Source organism: Microtus pennsylvanicus, chromosome 21, assembly GCF_037038515.1.
Source record: "Microtus pennsylvanicus isolate mMicPen1 chromosome 21, mMicPen1.hap1, whole genome shotgun sequence".
NCBI classification, from domain to species: domain Eukaryota; kingdom Metazoa; phylum Chordata; class Mammalia; order Rodentia; family Cricetidae; genus Microtus; species Microtus pennsylvanicus.
The window spans coordinates 3,464,869-3,491,784 of record NC_134599.1 but is presented as its reverse complement, the minus strand read 5'-3'; the positions used below and the strand labels follow the sequence as shown (position 1 = coordinate 3,491,784).

The 26,916-nt window shown below is 48.1% G+C and overlaps 1 protein-coding gene across 4 annotated transcripts in view; it reads left to right on the top strand.

Annotated features, from left to right (window-relative positions):
- Positions 1 to 26,916, top strand: part of Dpp6 (dipeptidyl peptidase like 6) — an 812,759-nt gene that overhangs the window by 699,663 nt on the left and 86,180 nt on the right. For all 4 annotated transcript variants that reach the window (XM_075955602.1, XM_075955604.1, XM_075955601.1 and 1 more), the window contains exon 9: positions 26,544 to 26,698. In XM_075955602.1, coding sequence (XP_075811717.1) covers positions 26,544 to 26,698 — 155 coding nt within the window. The remainder of the gene's footprint in view (positions 1 to 26,543; positions 26,699 to 26,916) is intronic.

Here is a 26,916-nt window from a genome sequence, read left to right as displayed (position 1 = left end):
ATAAAGTACTGTCGGCTCATTTTCATCCTTATCAAGTGCATGAGCGAGTGAGGGCCAACACAGAATTGTTGCTGGTAGTGTTCTAATGGCAAGCCTTTAAGTCCCTTAATGTTCCTATTAAGTGAGGAACAAGCCGTCCATTCCTCTACTGTTAAACAGCAGTTTATAGGGCTCAAGGCTAGCATGGTGCTCAAAGACATTCCTCTCTTATACAATGGTCATGTCTGGAGAGAATCAGATGCCCTGGGGCCATGAGAATGGCCTCTCTCTCCCGGTGTCTAGGGCTAGGAACTCTCACCCCAGTTCATCTGAAAGGATAGGGAAGGGCCAACAGGCCATGAACTTGAGAAACTGTCTACAGAACACAGCCTGAAGCCAGGAGAAGTCTGAGGTAGCCAGGACCTGAGAAAGTGGCCTGGAGGATATTTACTTCATTTTCTTAAAGCCAGATTTGGTGTGGATGACATTCCAGGGCTGACCTTTAACCTTACTATTCCAGGGCAGGTTAGGTGCCTGGAACATGGGATCAGATCAACAGAAACTGTTTGCGAGAGTGATGTTGCCCAGGTGGGTGTGGCGGGGGTGTGCTCACTATGGCTCTTGAGTAGCTGTGCCTGGTGCCTTCTGTAGTTCTCTGGAAAGCAATGTGGAGGGACGGAGCCTATGTGGTCACGTGGCCATAGGCGTCCTCTCCCACACCTACAGTAGCTACAAAGAGACTGGTTTGGACCTATCCAAATAGACTGTTTCTTGATCACTGACCGCTGCCGGCTTTTGGAGCCCAAAGTTCCTTATGATCAATTGTAGAAATTCAATATTTTGAACACCACATTGGCTCTACCTGTGATGTCTAGAGGATGCTGTGGAAGGAAAGTTAACGACGGAAATATCTAAATGCAATCAGCACTCGCCGAGTTCCTCTGCCCTCTGAGGTGCCTGCCATAGAGCAGAGCAAAGGAAAATTGGATTAGCCATGGTTTAAGCAAACGCTTATTGCAGCTAGAATCCAATGTAACTGGAAAATTGTTTTCCTTGCCTGGCTCTGCTCTAGTCTCCATTTCCGTCCAGCAACTGGCCTCAGCTCTGACGGCCTGGGGACCGTGTCTTGCGGAGGTACAGAGGAAACGGTGAGAGCCTTTCAGGAGAGCCGCCTTCTGCAGCGACCAGAGAGAGATGGTGGTTCTTTGCTCCTCTGCTTTCTCTGAACCGATGCCAGGCAGATTCATGTGCCTAGATTTCGCACAGGTCAGCCTAAGAGCAATGGACAAAGACAGGAAATCAAAACCAGGACACGGTGTAAAATGTGGCAGTTGTGTCCAGAGCCAGGACAGCCAGGGTCCTTGCTACTGTTCAGCTGTCCTGTGCCAATGCCCCCTCTCTGGCCCCTCCCCCACATCACCTCCCTTTCCACCCTTTCACTTCCGCAATCCCAAAACTGAAATGTGGGTGTCTTCAGTGACACCGACTCCTCTTTGCTAGAGATCACAGAAACACTGCACGATGACACGGTGTTCTCACCTCATCCACGGTGTTCTCACCTCATCCACGGTGTTCTCACCTCATCCACGGTGTTCTCACCTCATCCACGGTGTTCTCACCTCATCCACGGTGTTCTCACCTCATCCACGGTGTTCTCACCCCATCCACGGTGTTCTCACCCCATCCACGGTGTTCTCACCCCATCCACGGTGTTCTCACCTCATCCACGGTGTTCTCACCTCATCCACGGTGTTCTCACCTCATCCACGGTGTTCTCACCTCATCCACGGTGTTCTCACCTCATCCAAGTTTTCCTCAAAGACCGTCTGCCGCTATTGATTCTTTCGTCAAAGAATTACAGTGCAAGGGAGATAGAGTGGAGTTTGGAACATCTGTCCCGGGTGAGCCAGCTGTTTCTGGGGGCAGACAGATAATAAATTGCTTGAGTTTGGCAGGTGATGACTTGTCGGTGCTCAATTCTGGTTTTCCAGGGACCAAGCAGCCATAGACCCCAAGAAAACAAACGATGCGGCAGTGTGCCAAAACAACCTTTATTTATGGACAATGAAATTTGCTTCCATGTAATTCTCCAACATTATTAAATCAGCATCCTGGTTTTCATCTATTAAAAAGCATAAAACCAACACTAGGGAGTGAGTTCGGTTGGGGGATGGCTCAGAGGACCTGTGTAAATGCCAGTCATGTATAGAGGCTGCCTGTAATTCCAGTGCTTGGAAGTAGAGATATGGAGAGGATGGGGTGCCCTGTGCCAAGCTAGCTGGTCAGAGGGCTGCAGCTCACAGAAAGGCCATGTCTCAACATGTAAGGTGAACAGTAAAAAAGACAACAGATGCTAATCTCAAATGGCCACATACACGTATGCACATATGAACACACACCTGTACATGTGTACATACACATATATGAACATACGCTTATCCACACACCTTGCATACACAGACAGACAAACAGACACACACACACACACACAGAGACACACACACACACCAATTCTTAGCTCACAGATCACACAAAAAGGCAATATGAACAGTGTGGCCTAAAAGTCATGGAGGGAGTTGGAAATCTAGTTGGGAGTTTTCTGTGAAGCTCAGAGCTGAAAGACCATGATAACTTGTAACTGAGCATTCTCGTCCCTGACTCCTAGAACAAGTACGAGCAGAGTCAGGCTAGAGGAGTGGTGTATTCAGCAGGAATGACAAAAGCAAGCAGGAACAGATCACACACACTGTTGAAGTTTAAGTCGACAAAGTTCGGGAGCTGGAGAGGTGATTCAGGGCTAAGAGCTCTATCATGAGAATGGCGTTCAGATCCCAGCACTCATGTCAGTGACGCAAACACCTGTAACTACAGCTCCAAGGGATCCATCGCCTTCTTCTGGTCTACACACACATGCACACACACACATACACACACAGACACGCATGCACACACATACACACATATGCACACATATGCACACACACCTACAGACAAACACACACACGCACACACATGCACACATACACACACTCACAGAAGGACATGAGGATAGAAATTTTAATTTTAAAAAACTAAGTACTTTTGTCACTCTTTGTCACTCAAGCCCCCTAGATCAGGATGGCACTAAGGACAAGCAGGGTCCCAGGCATCTCCTCCCCCTTCACAGGCATCACAGACTCATTATGGACAAGGGAATGCTCTAGGGAGATACAGGCTGGATGGTAGGTGCTAGGGCTCAATATGGCAAGATACTTCTGCTCATAACTGACTGTCTGGATGTGCCATATGCCCCCAGGGTGCCCGAGTACCATGGACCAGGTGCTCAGAAAAGGAGATAAACAAGCTTGAGACACCATTCTACAAAATATCTAATCAGAGCAACAAGAGGGGAAAGGATCATTTGGGCATGTGGCTGTTGATATCATGGCAGACCAGAAAGAACAGACTGAGACCAAATGCAGGTCTTCTACCAACCAGTCCCCACCCCAAAGGATGTACTGCCTTCAAAATAGGGACAGACCATTCCATATAAGAACAGGCAGGGAAATTTCACAGTCAAGCAGTAAGATTCCTCCCTGTCCCCCATCGGTTCATGGTCATCTCATAATACTAAATGCAGCCAATCCAACTTCAAGAGCACCAAGTCTTAACACTTTTTAACAGTGTTGGGACTCAAAACAGTCTCTCAGCTGTGGGCTGCCCAAGGTTAAAAATTATCATTACAAAAGAAGAGTTGTGAAGATAGCAAAGAGAGACTGGACCAAACCCTGGAAGCACTCTCTTTCCGAATGAGTCTTTCATTTTTATGCTCTGGAACTCTCAACAGATGTAGTCTTGTCTTCAGCACCCTTTTCTTCCATCCCAGCACAAATGGTGTGAGTGTCTTCGTTAGGGTTGTGTTGCTGGGATGGAACACCATGACCAAATTTACACATCCTTTTAACCGTTTATCATCAAAAGCAATCGGGACAGGAACTCAAGCAAGGCAGGAACTTGGATGCAGAGGCCATGGAGGAGTGGCACTTACTGGTTTGCTCTCTGTGGCTTTCTCGGCCTGCTTTCTTATAGAACCCCAGGACCACCAACCCAGAGATGGCTCTACCCACAATGGGTTGGGCTCTCCCCCATCAGTTGCTATAAGTAAATGTCCTATAGGCTTGCCTACAGCCCAATCATATCAAGGCATTTTCTCAACTGAGACTCCCTCTTCTCTTAAAACTCTACCTTGTGTGAAGTTGACATAAAACTAGCCAGCCCAGACATGCATTGCCATTTTGTCTACGCTTGATGCTTGCTTTGTCTGCATTAAACACATTCTTTCCCTGGTTCATTCTCAAATCCTTCTACTCCATGTTTTGTTGGGATTACCACTATGTGTCTTGCTAAAGGCAGCAGTAATAATCATGCCAAATATTATTCTACCTTGAAATTTCCTTTGAAAAATTAATTTCTCAGTGACTTTTAAATCCAGCCTCACTCAAGCTTTCGGGATACAGTCAGGCATAACCAGAGTTTTTGCCATCACACAATAAAAATAGCCTCCCACTCGGGTCCCCTTTTTCCATCTGAAGCTTCTCCAATGGTCTTTCCTGTCTGTGTTTCCATCAGACACTGATCTTCTGAACATCCTGTGCAATCAGTAGACTATGCTTCCAGGGTGCCAGAGCTCCTCTGGACTGTGTCTCCACACTTTTTGTAGCTCCTCCTGGGAGTCACCTGCAAAGGCTGAAGAAGCACGCTGTGCTGTTTAGTCCCAGCAGCAACCCCGCCGCCCTAGTTTTAAATTGACAGTGTCAGTTGCTTTTACATTGCTGTGACCATACACCTGACAGGAACGCCTTGGGAGAAGAAAGGTTTATTTAGTTTGTGCTTTCATAGCGATTTGAGGCCATCATAATGGGGAAAGGCTGGGCAACTCCATATTATGGCAGTCAGAGCATTCGACAAAGAACCTATGTACTGTGCTTCACCAGGAAGCAGAGAGAGCTATGCCAGAACTAGAATGTGGTGATAGCTTTCAAAGGCCCATCCCTATTAATCTACCACCTCCATGCAGACCCTACTAAGGGCCTGTCTTTAAGACAGCACAATGAGATAGGAGCCAGGAGTTCAAACTATGAACCAGTGGTAGGGTGTTTTAAATCAAATGATAGCATTCACTGAAGAATCCACCACGGCCAGTGTTCGTTCATGAAAACAATGGACACCCAATCTAGAGACCCAGAGAGAAGGTGGAGTTACTGGAGAGAAGTTACAGAATCTCAAAATCAATGGGACAGTTAGAGAGAGCCAGGCTCGGAGTACAACGTCTGCAGGAATCCAGGGACTAGCTGGCTGAGATGTTGTTCTGAAGGTAGAAAATATGGGGGGACGTGGTAAGAGGCTTGCATTGCTCTCCCAGTTCACCAATAGTATAGAGCCCTGAAGTTGGAGATGGCTCATTCCCTACTGGGCCACCCAGACAAACAGCAGAAAGACGTTGGGGGATGAGGAGGGGTAAGGTTGATAGTATCCTGTTGCAAACCCGCTTTCTGTGTCAAGAGTCGGGGATAATGGCCCGGGGGCAAGCCAGATCTTCAGCTTTCATTAACTCTTCTGGGAGAAGATGTGTAAATGCCTCGCACACCTTGTGTGAGCGTCTTCCTTTGCAACTGTAATACAGTGGGTGGGACATAGCAAGCATCATCCTTCCAACTGCCAGAAAGACAAATGGGCATCATCCGCAAAGACAAGCAGGACACCGCCTCAGCAGCTGCTGTGTGGCACGCGAATGGGGTGACTGCCAGCCTCCGGTTCTGAAAATCAAGGCTGTGCCTACATTTGATGCAAGCCAAGACAGACTTCGAGTGTTTTAGAAAGCTTGCCGATCATTTTAACTCAACCTAAATAGATGGTTTGTTTGAATTTGTGAAAGAAGAGAAATCTGAGGGCACACAGGATGAAGTCCCCTTTCGGCTTAAGAAACCTTGCTGACAATTAATTACTCAATCTCAAGAGCATTGGGTAAATGACGTGTGTTCAATGTTTATAGTTTTAAGGCTTTTAAATTATGCATGGGTTTCGGGAATAAGACAGACACATCTGCACCTTGGGGTAGCATGGTGAAATTTAAAATCTACCCAAGACACATCTGCTGCCTGGAGGCTGATGAGCTGGACTCTAGCCTTAATTATTCTCTTCACTCTTCCTTTGCTTCTTTAGCTGTTCTTTCTTTTTCTCATTGTAGACGCTTCACTGTGGTGGACTCTATGACTCTAAGCTCCCATTCCTACTGCTTTTTCCTTGTCTAATAGTGTCAGGGACACACTGTATAGTGATGGAGGTCTTTGCTCATGCCTCTTGGTTTTAGAAGAAAGTGTTCAGCCATCTCTAGTTCTACTGAATATCTCTGGAGGCTCTGGAGACAGAAGAGAACTCTGAGATGGTAGACCTGGGCCATGCGCAAGGTACATGGTTTTCCAAAGAGGTACTGAACAGCCAGGTGCAGACTCCTGCCTTCCTGGGTCCTACAGGTCACCTGCTGACCTGCTCCCTTCAGGAAGGACCTACCCTCTCTTTCTAAAGAAATAAATACACAGTCAATCAGTTCATTAAAAGAAAAGCAGATAGCTCTGTGGGTACCAAGCCTGAAAGGGGTTAGAATTTTAAATAGACGTCATTTCTGGTAGGTGTTGCTCCACGAAGGTCTGGGACTCTATGTCACCCTGAATGGGGTTCTAGTACCATGCCTCCACTCACCTGGACCCTGTCTCTATAGATCTACTCTGAACCATACTTTTGACCCCCCCCCCTTTCCCAAACACAGGGCATCCATTAAATGTGACACCCTGTCCACCACTGTGTGCCCCACCCCTGCAGGTTTCCTGTAACTCAGCCAAGTAAGGGGTTAGAAATTCAGGTAACAAGATGCATCCCTGGAGATGCTAGAGGCATTTACTGTGGCTCTCATTCTCAATTATGTTTCAAGTCTCTGCGTGATTCCAAGTTTCTGGTTAGCCAGTGGGGCTCAACAACATGGGTACTTGGTGAACAGGGAGGAGGAAGGAAAGAAAAGAGAATCCATGGACCCTTCCCTCAATGACATTGGGCAGTCAGCCCAACTAGGAAGTAAGACAAACCACATGTATCAACTTCTGTCTGTCACTCAGGCGTAGTACAGGCGTTTGTCATCTCCAGAGCTACAGCTGTTGGCTGCCATTCCTACCATGGAAGACGGTGGTTCTACAGCACCCCCATCTGTAGTTATGAAGTTTATGTAGCAAGATGGCATTCTGCCACACCCTGACTGCATGGCATGCATCCCCAATGCATAGACACTTTGGAGAAAATGATAAACCCTGACTTGAGACTGTAGAATGAAAATTAGAAAACCAGGCAACCATCCATCCACTAATCCAAGAGGTAGTCTGCCAAAAGATTTTTTAATTATTCCATAGTTCCTTCAATCAAGGTGTGATCAGGACATGTTTTCCAGACTCTTCCTGTGTTTGTCTTTTATTACGACTTTCTGGACCCTGGGAAGTGTGATCCAACACAAGTGTCTCCTAATACAGAGACTTAAAAGGGGACTTTGCTTTTAAAAAAAAAAGTGGTTGTCCCCATATCACCCCATCTTGGGGATCTGACAGCTGTGTTAAGCAAGGTTTGCTTCCTCCAGCAGGAGCTTCTGGGTGTCCCAGTCTGTCCACATAGTCAGAGATTCTCGCTAGTTCTATCCAGGCCCTGGTATTGGAAGCTCTGGAGAGGGTACTCGGGCTTAGGGACACGGGGGCTTAGGGACACAGGGGCAACCCTAAGGCTTGACCTCTGCTCCAGCAGGATACTCAGTGTGTCAGAGCCCCTCAGCCCCTCACTCCGCAGCCAAGATGAGCTTTGACAGTGTTCAGAGGGCAGAGCCTGCCATTTTGGACGACCGTGCACCTTAGGAAAGAATAAGGCAGAGATGAACGGGATGGGGGCAACCGCCAGCTGCAGCTGGCAGCCCCCTGGAGCAGTCCAGGTGGAGAGTGGGATAGATCCTACTGAGGGCTCCAGTTCTGGGACTTCACATGAATCTTGCTGACTTGACTCCAGGGTTCTGGAGGTGCGAATTTACTGTGTCCCTTCCAGAGATTTCCACACCTACTCTGTCTGCTTCACGGGAGTGTGAAGCTGAGTCTGGAAAACACACCATGTGGGACAAATAGAGCCTAGAGGAGAACGGGAGAGCGTGTAATAGGACCCTTGGTCTGCTGGACCCAGCCATCTGCAGACGGGCTTCCACGCTGCCTTCACTTCTCATAGAAAACAGCAGCTGTCTGTATGCCCCGAGATCCCGGCAGGCATAAGGAAGGGAGGGGTGTGTGGGATTCAGCGGATCTGGTGTCTGCTTTGAAGAGACCTTGGCAGGTCTCACATGAGGGGGTCACTGTCACTCCTGCTTTTGGCATCCCTGGAAATTCAAGTTACCTCCCTGTGGAGGAGGAGGATAGAGACCCTGTCTCGTGGTGCAGCACAGCCACGTCCCCATGTTTAGTGGGTGACTGGCTCTTCCCTGGCCGTCCCCAGGTCCCTGGTTCTCCCTGGTGATACATAGACATCTGAGAATATGGAACTGGGAGGTGGCTCAGCTAGGAAGTCGTAGTGGATTCACTGCACCGAACCCGGTACAGTGCTGTAATCCCAGCACTTGGGAGGTAGAGGATCGGAAGCTCAAAGCCATTCTCTGCTGCATAATTACCTGGAGGCCATCCTGGGCTACATGGGGCCCTGTCTCAAACAAGCAAGAGGATGCAGACCAAGCCACACACGTCAGCCCGGTAGACGTAGTTCCAGGGAAATTCTCATTCAAAGTGTCTCCGGTCACGGAGACGATTGCCTGTCGCGACTTCCCCACCCCTGCCAGTGCCTTAAGAGGAAAAGAGGCTACCAATTAAGGCACTCCTAAGCGTCCTTGGATTTGTCGCACATCAGGGTTGGCCTGGAAGGTGAAAATTCTGTAAGAAAACCTAAACAACCTCAGCGAAGGAATGCAAAATAAGGATGCTGCCGCCTGGTGGTTGCCTTAGGCATGCACGGAGGAGGCTAAGCGCTCTGGGGAGCTGATTTGTGAGAATTGCTGATCTCTGATGATAATGAGCCTTGCTAGCGCTGTGTAATATGCAAATAACACAGTACTGATTAGCATGAGCGACTTCAAGCCTCACGAGGTAAAAGCTGCATTTGCCTTCTGGCTTAATGTTCTCTGATTTCTTTTTTAACCCCCCATTAAATTCTGCTCCCGGCACCTTGGATAACGTATTTAGTGGCAGGAGAAGGCAAGCAGATGCAAGCAAGAATAAATAAGATTTTCCATATTTAGAAGGAGGCCATTTATTTCCAAGTACAGAGCTATCAGGCGTGTTATTTATGTGCTTTGCAATTTTTCCTGGACCCAGATTTCGAAGGGTGCTTGGGTGGAAGGAGGGCTGTACAGGTTGTTGTAGCAACAGCTGAGTCCTGTAGGGCGAGCCTAACTCCACCTCACTGACTCCACTCTATTTGGGTCTGTCTCTTGCCTCATTAAAAAATGACAATCTGCAAAGCCGAAACTAGCCAGGCAGATAGGTTCTCCTGTGCTGAGCCACACTCACAGGTTTGCAGGGGAATGGCATTCTTATTTGCACACAAGCAGAAAGCAAAAGACCTAGCAAGCTCTGCCCATCCCTGTCCTGTGATTGGGGGTGACTGGCTCAGGCTCCTCCTACTAGAAATCTCCATCATCACTGTGCCATGGTCGAATAGATTCCACAAGGGACTCTGGGTCAGGACTTCACATAGCCCAGATACTAAGCAAGCTGCCAACTCCCTGAGCCCATCCCCAGGTCACTCAAAGGGTTCTGATAGTATTGCCAAAGGCCTGCGTCTTACAAATGCTTACTCACCGCTATAGTAGGAAAACACCTGTGCTTGACTTGGGCACACCGCCCTTCCCATCTCATTAGATTGCAATGAGGCTAAAAGGACACAGCCATGCAGTGTTTGATTCCAAGTTGAGGATAGACGGGTTTATGCGGCATTTAAACAGAGAAAGAAGGATGCTCAGGCAAAAATCAAGCCTGGCATATGTAAGAGTTTTCAAAGGTAACTAGAGAATGTTCTAGAGTTTTAGGCGGGAGAGAAGGGGAATGACTAAGTGGAATAATCGTTCTGCCTTGGACCTGAGTTCCAAAAACATTAATAAGATTTGGGACTCTCCACAAAGTCCCCAGTGTCCCCTCTGGTCTGTTGATGAGAACATTAAAGCCCTCCCATGTGAGAAGGGCAACTCCAGGTTGGGAGAGGGAGAGACACAGCGTCTCCCTACCCTGACTTTCTTGGTAGGCTAGTAAGTTGGGGGGCTTAGTGGCCAAGTTTCTCCACTGTGAGATCCCCTCTCCTCCACACACCACCCAAGCTTAACTGTTCCATTCTGCCTCAGTGATCCCTGAGAGAGGTAGCGTGCTGCAAACTTTTCTCCTGGGGTGATTTGTTCATACAGTACTTCTGGCAGCCAGAATTACTTCCATCTCTTAGCCAGAGTATGCTGGGGGCAAACGCTTCACATCATGGTTCAGGTTTAGGATCCTCTGTGCTATTTAGAGTTAAGCAAAGGAGAATTCACTCTGGCTGTTGCTTCCACTAGAAAAATAAGTTGACAATTTTTGCCAACCATCACAAGACAAACAGAAGGTTTATTCAAAGAGCCAGATAAACACTTGACCTTCTGAAGTACAACTCGATATTCTGTCTTTACTTTGGAAATGACTCCACAGGACGGAGCGAAAACCAGACCCGGGCAGCCCTTCCCAACCCAGGCATGAGTCCCATGAAACTGGACAGATGTCACTTAAAGTTGTTCCCTAGCCTTGCAGGATCTCGTGGTTTCTGCATCACTTACCCCTGATGGCTCCAGTCATCGCTTTGCAAGTGTTCTTGGAACAGACCTGCCGGAAGAGGGATCAGGGATCACAATGGCAACCTTGCCTTACCGAAAGCAGCAGAGACACTTTGAGCCCCTACACAGAAACTGCCTATCAGCACTGTCACACTCCTGTCCCGTCTGCCCTGTGCGCTCCATCTAAGGGGAAAGTCCATCTCCATCTCCCCACCGTGCTTTGTAGAAGCCAGAGAAGGTTCTAGAATTTCAACATTTGGGGGAGAAACAGAGGGGACATGATTGAGCTGGGAACTCCTGGACAGGTACAGGTTGGTTAGCTGCTGCTTCTGCTTTTTTGCCTTGTTTTTTGAGACAGAGTTTCTTTGTATATCCCTGGCTGTCTTGGAACTCACTCTGTAACCAGGCTGCCCTCGAACTCAGAGATCCACCTGCTTCTGCCTCTTGAGTCCTGGGATTAAAGGTGTGCACCAGGCCACCATGCGCAACTCAATGTCAGCTTTCTATCCTGGGTGCATTCCCCACCCTCTGCAGGAAGCAGCTGGCACTGCAGTTCATCAGAGCACTGTAAAACCTTCCCCAGACCTCCAGCTCTGTCCATGCTTCTGTTTGTTTGAAAGTGGTTACTGAGCCCTTGCTGTTTGCAAAGCGCTTTCAAAGGCTTCATTTGTAACAGGTGCTTCTCAGTTACAGCCAGTCCTGAACGCAGATGGTGAAGGCTGGGTCTAGAAAGCTAGAAGGTTCTGGGGGTGAGATGCTGTTGTGGACATGGAGACAAATCAGGTTGTGCCCATGCTGTGCTGGAGACAAAGACCGTGACATAAATCCACACACCTCAGTTTACCTCAGATGATGCTTCGCAGTTTAGCTCAGCTGGAATCATTCACAGAACACCCTGCTTGGTGTGGCCATTTGCCCTCTAGCTGGGGAGGAATCTCTTCAGGACATCACTCGGATACAGAGAGACAGTCAGCAAAGGAGCTGAGGGGTGTCCTGCAGAGCATGCCTTCCACAAATGGCCGGATTCTTAGCAGATGCACCCACATCCCTGCTCCCAGTCCTGTCCAGACTCGAGATCACTCACTGTCACTGTGTTCTAAGTAGCTGTGTGGAACTCAGATCAGGATGCTGGAGTTAAAAGTGGTGATGGATGGGTATTGTATGGGACTGTGCAGTTTGAGAATATAACATCATGTAACGAATGAAGCTATGCCTATGACCCTGACACTGTCCACTTCATCCTTCAAGAGGACATTGAATGTGCCTGTGACCCTAACCCACTGGGTGGGCCTGTGACACTGGTCCACTCTGACTTCACTGTTAGAGAGAACACTGGTCATGGCTGTGATACTGATCGTCTGTCTACCTCACTCTTAGGAAGGTTACTGGGTGTGTCTATGACCCTGATCCACTGTCACTTCACGGTTAGAGGGGACACTGGCTCTGCTTGTGACACTGATCCACTGTCACCTCATGCCTAGAGAAGTCACCAGCATTATCCTAACATTAGGCCCATGTAATTGCCTTCCTTGGATGGTAGAGACAGCCGCTGTTGTCATTGTCAAAGGAATACTACAGTTGATAAGGACTTTGTCAGCTCCTGTTTGGTGTTACCATCATGAGTATAGCTTGAATTTGTACTAGGTTACCTAGCCTAGGGACACAGTCTTGGCTTAGAGTAGATTAATTCTAATGTGCCCATTTGGAACCAGAACTTCATCCTCTTGAATGTAACACACTGTCCACCATGTGACCCCAGGAAACAGAGAGGAGGGCAGAGAATGGAGACTGGACAGTTGAGAAGAGCTGAGCTGAGCCCAGGGTGTGCTTTGCTTTGCTGGTTCCCATTCGCATTCCACAGTGAGGGAACATCCTGGATCTGTGGATGACACCAATGTTCCTGCTACTGCATAGGTCCCCATTCACTTGGAATCCTCACACCAGTCTGAGGACAATGAGGAGACTCTTGTTCTTTCACCATTGGAACCAGAAGTAAGTCATGAGCCAATTCTGCAGGGCACGGGAACCACCCAAGAGCCATTCATAATTTATAGCTAATTAACCTTTTCTTTAATAAACCTTGAAACCTAATTTCCTGTCTGGTACGTATTGTGTTTTCACTGATATTAGGAAATAATTATACGGAACACCTTGGTCTGATTAGGGAAAATGCTGCTGAATTAGGTTGTCTTTGAAAGTATGTAGTAGATGATCCTTTCTTCAGTTCTTCAGAAAAGCAATCTTATTCTTAATTCTTATATAATGTTTTGTTAGTTCTTTGAGAATTTCATAGACCATATTTGCCACCCCCAACTCTACTAAAATCCACCCAACCCCTCACTTCAAGCCCATTGAGTACAGTTTGTGTTGGCCAACTACTTTGGGTATGGGCCTGCCCTGGAGTCTGATCAACCTACCAGAGGTCACATCACTAAAGAAAACTGACTCAAAATCAGGAATAAGACAAGGCTGTCCACACTCTCCATATCTGTTCAATATAGTACTCAGAGTTCTAGCTAGAGCAATAAGACAGCAAAAGGAGATGAAGGGGATACAAATTGGAAAGGAAGAAGTCAAACTTACGTTATTTACAGATAATATGATACTATACAAAAGTGACCCCAAAAATTCTACCAGGGAGCTTCTATATCTATAAACACCTTCAGTGATGTGGCTGGATACAAAATTAACTCAGAAAATCAGTAGCCCTCCTATCTACAAATGACAAACTGGCTAAGAAAGGAATCAAGGAAACAATACCCTTTACAACGACTACAAATAACATAAAATATCTTGGGATAACTCAAACTAGTGAAAGACCTGTATGATTAAAAACGTTAGGTTTTTGAAGAAAGAAATTAGAGAAGATATCAGAAGATGGAAAGATATCCCATGCTCATGAATTGGTAGAATTAATGTAGTAAAAATGGCAATCTTACCAAAAGCAATCTGCAGATTTAATGCAGTCCCCATCAAAATTCCAGCACAATTCTTCATAAATCTTGGAAGGACAATACTCAACTTCATATGGAAAAGCAAAAATCCAGAATATCTAAAAAAAAATCCTGTACAATAAAGGCACTTTCAGAGGTATCACCATCCCTGATTTCAAGATCTACTAAAGAGCTATAGTAATAAGAAACAGTATGGAATTGAATAAAAAACAGGCAGGTGGATCAATGGAATTGATTCAAAGACCATGACATAAATCCACACACCTCAAAGTAGTCAAAATTATACAATGGGAAAAAGAAAGCATCTTCAACAAATGATGCTGTCATAACTGGATGCCGTCATGTAGAAGAATGCACATAGATCCATATCTATCACTCTGCACAAAACTCAAGTCCAAGTGGATCAAAGACCTCATCATGTATCCAGTTACACTGAACCTGAGAGAAGAGAAAGTGGGAAGTAGCCTTCAACGCACGGGCACGGGAGACCACTTCCTAAGTAGAACACCAGTAACACAGACACTGAGATCAAGAATTAATAAATGGAAATACTGTTATCAGGACTGGAGAGATGGCTCAGTGGTTAAGAGTAAAAAAAAGAATTAATAAATGGAACCTCATGAACTGAAAAGCATCTGTGAAGCAAAGGACACTGTTACTAAGACAAAATGGTAGCCTACAGAATGGGAAAAGATCTTCACCAACCCCACATCTAACAGAGAGCTGATTTCTAAAATATATAAAGAGCTCAAGAAACTAGACATCAAAATACCAAATAATCCAATTTAAAAATGGAGTACAGATTTAAGCAGAGAATTCTCAACAAAAGAATCTCAAATGACTCAGATATACTTAAAGAATTGTTCACCATTCTTAGCCATCGGGGAAATGCAAATTAAAATGACTATGAGATTCCATCTTACACTTGTCAGAATGGCTGAGATAAAAACCACTGAGGACAGCTTATGCTGGAGAGGTTGTGGAGTCAAGGGAAGACTCCTTTACTGCTAGTAGGGGTGCAAACTTCTCCAGCCACTTTGGAAGTCGATATGGTGGCTTCTCAGAAAACTGGGAATCGAGCTACCTCAAGACCCAGCTATACCAATCTTGGGCATAAACCCAAAGGATGCTCAAGCATGACACCAGAATATTTCCTCAACTATGTTCATAGCAGCATTATTCATAATAGCCAGAACCTGGAAACAACCTAGATACCTTCAACCAAAGAATGGATAGAGAGACTGTGGTACCTTTACACAATGGAGCACTACTCAGCTATAAAATAAATAAAATGACATCATTAAATTTGAAAGCAAATGGATGGAACCAGAAAATAAAATCATCCTGAATGAGGTAACCCAGACCCAGAAAGACAAATGAGTATGAGCACATAGTATGTCCTCACTCCTAAGTGGGGATCAGCTGTAAAGTGAAGGATAACCAGACTACAGTCCACAGCCCAGAGAGTCTAACTAACAAGGAGAACCCAGAGAGGGATGCACGGATTTCCCTGGGAAGGGGAAATAGAAGAGATCTTCTTAGTAAACTGGAGGAGTGTGGGAAGTAGGGGGAAATGAGAACATGAGAGAGCAGGTTGGGTAGGTTGGGGGTGGAATGGAGAGAGGGAGATTAAGAAAAGAGATGTCTTGATAGGGAGGGCCATTTCAGGGTTAGAGAGAAACCTGGTGCCAGGGAAACCCCCAGGAATTCACAAGGATGACCCCAGCTAAGACTCCTAGCAGTAGTGGAGAGGGTCCCTGCTCTAGCCTTCTCCTGGAATCAGATTGGTGACCACCCTAATTGTATCAGAGAGTCTTCCTCCAGTAACTGGTGGAAACAAATGCAGAGATCCACAGCCAAGCCTGGACCAAGCTCTGGGAAAACTCCGGAAGAGAGGGAGGAAGGAGTATGTGAGCAGAGGGGGGTAAGGTTCAAAGTTATTACAAGGAAACCCACAGAAACCACTAACCTGGGCTTATAGGAGCTCACAGAATCTGAACCAACAGCTGGGAGTCTGCATGGGACCAACCTAGGCCTTCTACATACGTATGACAGTTGTATGCCTTGATCTATTGTGGGACTCCTAACAGTGGGATCAAGCCTGTCGTTAACAGTTGAGCTGGCTTTGGGGAACCTATTCCCCATACTGGGTTGCTTGGCCCATCCTTGAATCAAAGGAAGGAGCTTAATCTTACCTCAACTTGACATGCCATGCTTTGTTGACACCCACGGAAGGCCTACCTCTTTCTGAACAGAAACAGAGAAGTGGATGGGGGAGTGAGGCAGAGAGGAGGTGGGGGGAGGGAATGGGAGGAGAGGAGGAAGGGGAACGTGCAGTTGGGATGTAAAACAAGTGAAAAATTTTAAGAAAGAAAAACTGACTCTCCCAAGCAGCTATCAAATACCAATGGCTTCTTGACTAGGGGGCAAGACTTCATCCCCACCAACCCCCTCCTTTCTGGGATTTTGTCTGACTTGAGCTTGCACAAGTTTTGTGTGTGTGGTTACACCATTGTGAGATCGTGTGTGCAGCTACTCTACTGTGTCCAGAAAGCGTTACATCCTTGACATTGTCCACTGCTTCTGGCTTTTACAGTCTTCTTACCCACTCGTCTGCAAAGATCCCTGAGCCTTGAGGGGAGGGGTGTGATATGGATATTGTGTTTAGGCCTGAGCCAAAGGTAAGGAAATAATACCTATAATTGAAGGCAATCATTTTGCTTTGTATCAAATATGTCTTTCATAAGAGGATGAAAATGAATAAGAAACCCTTGGTAAACACAAACTGTGGCTGGTAGTTGAGTCCCTGGGACTGAAGTTCCCATCTGAGAGCCTGTCTCTTTTAACTTTCTGGTGCATATTAAGAGAATTGGCAGCTTTGGGAAAACACCAGGAAGAAAATTTTAATGGTAGGAAAAGGAAAACTCATTACAGAGTTGACAGTCCATTTTACCTGAGACGCTAAACCAATCTCTGCATGGATAACTACAGTCACGTCAAAGATAGAGTATTATATGCAAGGAACATTCTGCTGGAAACTGGACATATTTCAGGAATAATTTATCAAGTCTTGGTCCGTCCTGGGAATAGATGCCAGCCACCTCCAGCTGCCTGGCTGCCTGACTGCCTGGCCTCAAAAGGAGCTCACAGGTAGGAGAGATTAAGACCCTGAAGTTCCCAGAGGCCAAACAGGCATGGGCTCTGATTGTATAGGTGGGAACTGGTGTGGTGGAAGAAAGGGGAGAAAAGGAAATGGAGGAACAGTTCTGACCCCAGGGCTTCCCACTGGCACCCCACGAGTCACGGACTGTTCCTGAGACTCTCTCCTTTCAATGTTCTGGAGCACAGGAACTAACAGTGCCCACTGCCATGATTGCTCTTTTTGGGAGGTCTCTCTCATCCAGCAATTGGTCCAGTCTGTGTTTACCAGGAGCTCAGTGCTATTGGTTCTTATAGGAAGTCAGTAAAAGAGCTGCATGCACACACGCACGCACACACACATGCACACACGCACGCACACATGCACTCGTGCACACATGCACACACAGTGTTTAGCCTATAATTTTTGATAAGAAAGGAAGGAAAACAAAGGTGCCCAGAATTAGGCTTCTGCCTGAGGTTAGGAGAGGGGTTTGGAGGTTGGGGATGTCGGAGGGAAGCATCCTGGGCTTTCTTCAGTCCCCTCCTTGTGTCTATCCTACCTCCCTGGATGTACAGGCCCCACTGAGGAGGAGGAACCGCTTCTGTCCCCACTGCCACCGCTGCCACCATCAGGAGGGAACACGGTGAGCACTTGAGCTGCAGTGGCTTGCTTGCATTGTGCTATTGCAAAGGAGATACCTCCTAATACATGACAATGGGCAACACTAGGGCCAAATGGCTCAGCCAGGAAAGCACTTTCCACCAAGCCTGGTGAGAGGACCGACTCCTGTAAGTTGTCATCTAACATTTTCTGGGACATGTACCCATGCACAAATTCAGGCAGGATACACACCCCAATGTATAAGTAAATGTAATAAAAATTATTTTTAGAAAATCAGTGAAGAAGTCGGCTGTGGCCCTGGTGAGATCAGTGAAACTCCGCCCACTTCCTCCTGAGCAGAGTGAGCCTTTGGCGGTTTCCTTTGTCCAATGTCCTGGGCAGGGCGCCGCTTCCCTCTCCACCCGAGCCTGCAGGCTGCACACAGCACACTCTGATCCTCTCTTAGCTAATCTCCTCACATGTTTGATTATCTCTTGATTAGCTCCCCCAGTGAGGACCCTCTTGTGCTCCTTCACATCCGCTCTCAACAGGCAGTGTGGCAAGGAGAACAAGAGGGAGGCACTATGCTGCCTTCTGATATGAGCCTCAAGTAGGCTCGGAGCCTCTTCCTGGAGTGACTTGTCCACCTCACCCAGCTCAGAGTGGGCGATGGGGTCACCCACAGGTCTGCAGCCAGAGGCCAAAGGCTGCCTTGCCCCCACTCCTCCCTCCCTGCCCTGAGTCTTTCAGTTCCAGCTCCAAGCAGTCCCCAGCTTCCCTCTGCTGAGTTCTAGCTGGGACCTCCATGTTACATGTGACCTTGAACTAAAACCTATACTCTTGTTTCTCAGGGAACAGCCAGAACCAATCAGCCAACACAGTACTCGTATAGGACTTCAAAATAATACCTCTGCTCTCCAAGTCACTGTCCCCAAGAATGTCTCTGAACCCCTGATCCTCCTGCCTCCCCCTGCCTCCTGGCTGTTACATCATTCTCAGGGTGTCTGCTGTGTTAGGTTGTCACCAAGGGCACAGATGGCTGGATGCCACATGCATGCGTGAATGAAAGCTTTACTATGTGTGAGGCAGTGGTAGGGTGAACAAAGAAAGGGATGTGTGCGTGACAGTCCTTTATCCATCTGAATACAAGGTCCATGAATCGAAGGCATCAGAGCCATGGCTTCAAGAAGCTGCCTCAAGTGCCCTCTAGATAAAGATGAAGAATGAAGAGTCAAGGAAAGCCCAAGCACTGAGGGCAACCCAGGAACACCTGGCCCAGGTGTCTCCTTAGCTTCATATTTCCTACACCAAACATTTGTCATTGAAGTTGTTCTGGGATGACCTTGGACAGGGACGTCTTTGAATTGGGCTGAGCCTGGCAGAGCGGGCTGCTCCTCTCTCCTGTGCTCACAAAGCGTACAAAAAGCCAGGGTGTGCCCTGTCTGTCATAGTGGCTGCCTGACTTCCAACCATTCAGAAATGGCTCTGCTGCAGAGGGAGGGGCCGTAAGTGTGCAGGCCTACCTTCTATGACCCAGCCCACAGAGTCAGAGAGAAAGAGCACATGCTATAGTATTTAGGAGCAGATAGGTTTCTTCTGTTCCTAATGAGACAGGAACAGACCTTGGCCTCTCGGCCTCACTTTGCTTTGCCCCAGCAGACGGGACCTGTGGGCTTGGAGAGACCATCTGAGGGGCGCATTAAGGGTCCCTGTGGGACACTTACTAGGATTGTTTCCAGAAAAGTCCCCAGACTTCCCTGTTTCCCTTTCCATTTCATATCTGTGGCACTCTGAACTACTTTCAGACTTCCTTCCAGCTGAACTTGAATGGTGGGTCTGTGAGTGAGGGACCCCTGCACCCAGCTGCCAAGAGGACTGCACATCCTCACCGCTGTGAAGGATCTTTCCTCCTGCCCATTGGTTTGGGTCCTGGCATCAGTCCCTCCCATCTGAGCTGGGTGTGGTCCCCAAACAGCTGTCCACCAGGTCTGTACAGTTTGCCTTCTGTGTCCCTTAGCGGTGAGCGCCCTCTGCATGGAGCTGGCCAGATAGAGAAGAGCACACACTGGGTCAGGTCACCTGTGGACCTTGATGGGATGCTAGCGGGCAGCCTTGTCTTCCATTGGGAATTAGCGGTAGCTGTCCAGTTCTGGATGGTACCTGCTGGAGAGCCAGCTGGCCAGTGAAAAGCCTGATCCCCAGATGGTTCCCACCTTAGGGGCCTCTGAGGCCCAAACCACAGTATCACACCCTTGTCTACACTGCAGCCAGCAGGAAAGAGGCAATGGTTGTCACACCTTGTCCCCTGTGCCGGGTCTAGACACAGAACAGGTACACCTGGCCTTTAGGGGCTGGTAGATGGTTTTTCTCTCCATATACCTATAACTCATGGCTTTTGTTATTCAGAAGTATAGTTGGTGGGGGTGGTGGGAGTAAGTTTCCAGACCCCACCACTCTGCCTTCCTGATTTCCATTGGTTTCCTGTTTTCCCCCAGGTCTGCTCTGATCACTCCTGTATCACTTGGAATTGGCAGCTCCCATGGTGCTTGTTATTAACTTCTAAACTGTCTCTATCATAATGCCTGTCCTGGAACTAGCTCTTTGTAGACCAGGCTGGCCTCAAACTCACAGAGATTCACCTGCCTCTGCCTTCCGAGTGCTGGGATTAAAGGCGTGAGCCATCATTGCCTGGCCAGAATGCTCAGTCTTTGACCAGGAATGCTAACACAGGCTTTCAGACATGTCTTCCAGTGTCTGTTGTCACTGCATGTTCCTCTTGTCTGTCACCTCTCCAGTCATCAGGACACCAGCCATATTGGATTAACAGCCTTCTCTCCAGCAAAAACTCACCCTAGTTGACATGTAATGACCACTGTGCAGTGACCCTGTTTCCAAGTGAGGTCACACACAGGTAGGATTAGAACCTCCACATTTCTTTTAGGGACACAGTTCTACCTGTGATAATGCTCTGAGGGAACCTATTATTTCTCCATTTAAGGTTTTTCCTCCAAACTGGAAAGTATACTTTGTGTATGATGCCACGGCTGTATACAGCCAGACCCAATGCCAGCGCCCACTTGATCAGATAGCATATTTGCCTCCATAGAGTCCTGTGTTGTGTGACATTGCTTTATGATTTACAGGTAAAAACTGTACATACAGATGTATATATCTACAGCCCATCCTGTAAAACCACTGAATCAATCTAGTTAGCAAATACGTGACATCATGCGTGTCCTGTGGGGAGCACCATGATCAAAAGCAACTTGGGGGAGAAGGGGGTTTAGTTCGCCTTACAGCTTACAGTCCTTCATGAAGGGAAGTCAGGACTGGAGTCTGGGGGCAGGAACCATGGAACTCTGATTTCCTGGCTTGTTTGCTGTGACTTGCTCAGCCTGCTTTTTTTACATACCCCAAACCACCTGCCCAAGGACGAAAACATCTATAATGAACTGGATCTCCCCCATAAATCACTGATCAGGAAGATGCACTACAGAGGTGCCTACTGAGCATCTGATGGAGGCATTCCTACAGTTGAGGTTTCTCTTTCCAGATAAGGCTTGCTTATGTTTTGTTGACAAAGCAACAGCCGGGACGCTGCTGGTCACTGCCTTGTCTCTGTTTCTAGCACTGTATCTTTCGTAGATTCCACATGGAATTGAGATCGCATGCAGTTTCAAGTTTGTCTTCCCATGCTCAGCTTGTCGCTCTCAGCCTGGTGTCCCCAGGTTCCCTCTTATTACAATGTCAGGATTCCTTTCTCTCTCTGTCAGTCACTCAGACCCAGAATATGCAGCAAAGCTGCCTGTGGAGCTTGTGTAGGAAAGGGGACGCTGTTCTCCCCATCCCCAAGTGACCGTGAGTCACAGTCCTTGTGTGGGTAGACAGCACTCACACACACACACACACACACACACATCTCACAAGTTTGCACGCTGCCTCTCACTGCTCACATGTGGTGACATGAGAACGGAGGCCTCCGAGCAACCTGTAGAACATTGACCTCTGCCACCTAAGCCAATGGGATGTTTCCCCACTAGGCTCACCCTGAAGACAGTCTGCACAAATGAACAGCACTGCAGATGGTTTTGTCAGCAACAGAGAAACCAGCCTGTGTTCCGCCAGCTGAGCTGGACCTATCCTCCTCCTGCATCTTACAGAGAAAGCTGGTGTCCTCAAACGTGTGTGTGTGTATGTGTGTGTGCGTGTGTGTGTGTGTGTGTGTGTGTGTGTGTACTGAAACTGTGCCCCCAACAGAGCAAGGAAAGTGAGAGAAAAACAGATCTTCCTGCTTCCCAAGGTATTGCTCTTGCTCAGAAATGTGAGCTGTTCATTTTGTTCCAAGCAAAGGGTTCATGGACTGGAGCCTCTTGATGAAACGGGGATTCTTCCCCTATCTTCAGGTCTCTGTTCCCAAAGTACATCTGGCTTCTCCAGTTATGCAGATGCCTCATTGGGTGAGGGATGCTGGGAAAAGTGTTTGCAGAAGATTCAGAAGCTGTTACGCTGTCAGGGCTCCACCTGCCCCATATTTCCCTCTTAGTGGCTTACACGAGCAGCCACAACACAGAAACATGAAAAACCAACAGAACCAGTGTGCCAAAGGACAAGAGGGTAGAGGGAGCGGTAAACTCTGCCATCCTAGTGTCGTGGGGTCTGCATTTTAAGTAGCAGGATAATCCCACCTTGTGTAGGTGTTCCTTGTGGGCAGATGTGCATGGGCATGTGTGTGTGTTACACATCTGACTGTGTGCATGTGGACACCAGAGAGAAAACCCTGGTGTTGTTGTTTTAAAATGTCACCCTCCTTTTTTCTGAGATGAGACCCCTCATCACTAAACAGGCTAAACTGATTGGCTGGCCAGCTTAGAGCCCCAGAGAGCTGCCTGTTTCTACCTCTGGAGCCCGGGGATTACAAGCATGTGCTACCACTCCAGACTTACTTACCTTTCCTGGGGACAAGACCCAGGTCTCCTGCTTCACACTGTATCAACTGATTTTTCCGTCCCTAGAATATCTTTCGAGATATCCCACTCTTGCTGGGGGTGCAGTTTACAGCAACTAACATGGGCCCGCCCCCTCCCTGGCATGGGTCACTCTTACCCCATGCCCTGCAGGCTCTGGCCCAGCTGCTACAACTCCAAAGGTACTCTTTCCTTTTTTTCCAGAGACAATGCATTTTACTATCACCGGGGCATTCCCACATTAAGTAGTCCGAGTGAGTAAAAGGGTGAATTGCAAATTTTTTAATGATTTTTGTTAACTAAATATGTTCTCCGGCAAATTCATATATTTATAGAATGCATTCTGTGTGTTTCCACCACCACCACCCCTCTTTCTCTCCTACCTCTGTTACACCCCCTCCTCTCTACACCCCTTTCCTGTTTCGTTTTGTGACTATGATTTTAACTAGGACTCTCTGTATATTGCCACTAGCTTTAAACTATACTGGAGGCCACTGGGCTCACCATTTGGTACGCCACTGCCAAATGAAAGAACTGACTGTCCTTTCCGCAGAGAACATCCTTTGCCTGTAGTTCAGCAGGACTGTGCAGACCAACCCTCCTCACAACACTAGGACTGTTTCGTGGCGTTAATGCTCTCTGAGCTTGACCTCACTGCCTTCTGGCACTTGGTGATGGAATTGACAGAGTCCGTCGTCTTTGTCTGGGTGGGACCCTCCTGGGCTGTGCTGCTCAGGCTAAAGTACCATTTCCTACCAGGCTGAGGACCGGTCTGGAAGTGGGATGTGCACAGTGGATGGAGGAGAGAGAGGAAGAGGGTTTGCATGAGACCGGCACGTCGTCCTCCCAAAGATCTAGGGAGGTTACTCTGGGTTCCGTCGGAAGGAGCAGGGGTGTCATCTTTCTAGGGCTTTGATGTGACCGTACTTGTCTCTTCGTTGGCAGTGTCTCTGTGTGGCCAGCCAGCTTTCTACTGGATTTGCCTGGGCTGGCTCTTTAGTGGATATCCTGAAACAGAAGCCAGCTGTGAAACACCCGGCAGCCTCCCCTGACTCTGGTCCTCCTTCTTCTGCCCCAGCTCTACCCTGCTAGGCCACAGTGACTGCCAAAATGAGTCCCTTCCCTTGTGGCCCTGCAGCGCATTGTGTCTAGGTGGCTGTGTTTCCCAGAGAGCATCTACAGAGGCTCAATACTCACTGCACCTTGTGAGCGCTCCTGCAGATCAGGTGATGCTGCCTAGAGTCATTTTTGAACCACCTTGTTCCAATCTTGCACATCAAAGTCACTCCCTCTGCTGCTGAAGACCTGGAAAATTACAAGCTCTGAAGCCTGGCTTGTGCTTTCCTCCTCCTCTTCCTCCTCCTCCTCCTTCTCCTCCTCCTCCTCCTCCTCCTCCTCCTCCTCCTCCTCCTCCTCCTCCCCCTCTTCTCTCTCCTCTCTCTCACTCACCTCTGTGTCCTCACGCACACTAGAAATGCCCTAGGGATCTGGACAGGCACTGTGAGATGCCAACACAACTGGAGTAGGGGTCAGAGGCTGCACTGGGCACTTTCATTTCATAGATGGAGACTTAAAAATAGCGGGACAGGTTATGGCTTGAACCCTTAAGCTCCCTCTGACTGGGTCTGTGCTCAAGCCCAGGCTGACCTGAATGGGAAAAGTCACCTTGGCACAGGTTTGCATGTCTGAGAGTCCAGAGAAGGCTGGGATCCCTGGCGCGCTATGCCACAGGCAGTAGGGAATCAGCATGGGCTGCAGAAGCCTGTGGGAAGGTGCTCTGGAGGACAGGGCGGAAGTGTGTGACAAGATAACGATCCTCGGTGAGGTTCGTACATTCCTCCAGCATGACCCTCACTCCCGTCATCAGTCCAGGGAGGAGAAGGCAGAGAAAAACTGCACCATCAGAGGCCCCTCGGGATGCAGCCAGCTCTCGGAGAGACTCACGAGTCCTCTGACTGGGCTGTGAAATGTGTCCTGAAACTTCACCCCCACAGTCTGCTCTCCATCCGCAGGCCCTGAGACACGTGCAGGCCAGTCCTCCCAGTGCATCTTCCCCTCCTTGCCTTTGCCTGTAGCTCCCAGCTATTTCAGCTTCCTCTGTTCTCAGCCGAGCACACACAGGAATTGCCCCCTTCTGTGTGTCTTTAGCTTCCAGAAACAAAGAGCAGGTTGGGGTCCCACCTGTACCATTGCGGGAGTTATCACTTTAAAGACAATCTAGACGGACCTCTTAATACTTTGAGTCATTCTGTACCAGCAAGGATCCTGGCGGTTGCTGATTCCCAGCTTCTGGCCTGTAATATTTGGACAGTATCTTCTCTAGATGTGTTAAAAACACAGAAGACACCAGGGGAGGTGGGGTGCTCCGTCATCCCAGCACTTGGGAGGTGGAGCCAGGAGGGTCACCAGTTTAAGACTAATCTGAACTATGTAGGCAAGGTCTTATCCCAAAAGAAAAACAATTGGAGAAAGGGGTTTTTTTCTCCCTAACCCTGCCAAGTTCATTTCTCTCTAAGTCTGGTGACTAGAAATGTCTGTGTTAGAAGAGACACTGGACACTTCTGATTGGACTCCCATCTTCATCTCCGTCCTTTCTAGGATGGGTCCACATTGCTTTATAGCCACCCAATGAAACTGAGATGGTTTAAGGCTGAGGCACATCCTCCTTCCTCCTCTGTAGTGGAGGATGTGTGGCCACACAGGTCTCCCTACGTATTCACCTGTTGTCTAAGGCTGAACCTCCCATAGCTTCCTTTCTCCTTTCTCTCGCCCCAGCCTGTCTTCATGAACGCACCACCTCGTGAACTGGTTTCCTCTGGTGTCCTTTGTAAGATCATATTGATATGATGATTTGCCTGCCTAGGGGGTCGGCTCAGTAAAAGGGACCTGAGCTCAATCCTAAGAATCCATATAGAAAAAAAAAAATCTGAGTGTAGCTGGGCATGGTGGTGCACTCCTTTAAACCAGCATTCAGGGCAGAGGCCAGTGAGTCTCTATGAACTAGAGGCCAGACTAGTCTACATAGTGAGTTCAGGCCAGCCAGGGCTAACTAGTGAAACTCTGTCTCAAAAAAATAAATAAATAGAAAGAAAGAAAGAAAGAGTGAAACAAAACAAACAGAAACCAACAAGCCTAGTGGCTTGTGCTTACAATCCCAGGGAGGTGGAAACGGGAGGGGCCCTGGGGTTTGCTGGCCAGCTGGCCTACCTGGTGACCTCCAGGCCAGTGAGAGACCCTGTCTCAAAAAAAACAAGGCAAAAAGCATCTAAAGAACACGTGAAGTTCTGTACTGGTGTCCACACACACGACACAGCATATGTACATGTGTGCCTGTACACACTCACACACACACACACACACACACACACACACACACATCTACAGCTATATAACAGTCCAACTCAAAAGCACTCATTAGCAGAGAAAGGGCTTTGTAATATGCATCAAATATTATCAAGAAAAAAAAATAAAAACAAAGTACTCCTTAGGCCCAGGGATCAAATTTATACTAGAGCCAATTCCGTGCAACCAGCGTGTGTTTGGTTGAACTTTGGTTCACCATGTCAGGCTTCACTGTGGTGTCAGACACTTCTGAAACCCATGAGGGAAAACGAGATGAAAAAGCTTAGAGGGAAAGTAGACTCACAGGCCCAAGGTGTCACTTGTCCCTGACCAGCTCCCAGGAGCAGCCCCTGTAGCCCCACTGCAGTCCTGAAGCCCTCTGCAGCCCCTGCAGCCTTGCAGTCTCCTGTAGCCTACTGCAACCCCCTGCAGCCCCCTGCAGTCCCTGTAGGTCCCTGCAGCCCCCTGCAGTCCCTGTAGTCCTTTGCAGCCCCCTGCAGCCCTGTAGGCCCCTGCAGCTCCCTGCAGCCCCCTGCAGACTTGCAGCCCTGTAGGCCCCTGCAGCCTCTGTAGCCCCTGAAGCCCCCTGCAGCCCCCTGCAGCCCCCTACAGCCCCATCTCCCCAGCATCAGCTTCTACTCACCGTTTTCTGCTTTATTTTCCCACAGAGGAGATTTTGAAGAGCCACATCGCGCATTGGTGGTCACCAGATGGCACGAGGCTCGCCTATGCTACCATCAATGACTCTCGGGTTCCTGTTATGGAGCTGCCGACGTACACAGGCTCTGTCTACCCCACTGTGAAGCCCTACCACTACCCTAAGGTAGGCAAAGAGCGGGTTCAGTCAGCCCGAGTCATTCATGAGCTCCTTCGGCCACTGCTTCCACGTGTAGAGGTCCTATAATCCGACGTCTTGGCCGGCTGCACAGTAAACACTCATGTTGCATTAAAGTCCCATCTTTGTTGAGTTTATTGGAAGGTTTGCTTGATTCTAAATAACTGAATGACCATTGACTATTTGTCCAAGGTCCTTATAAGCAA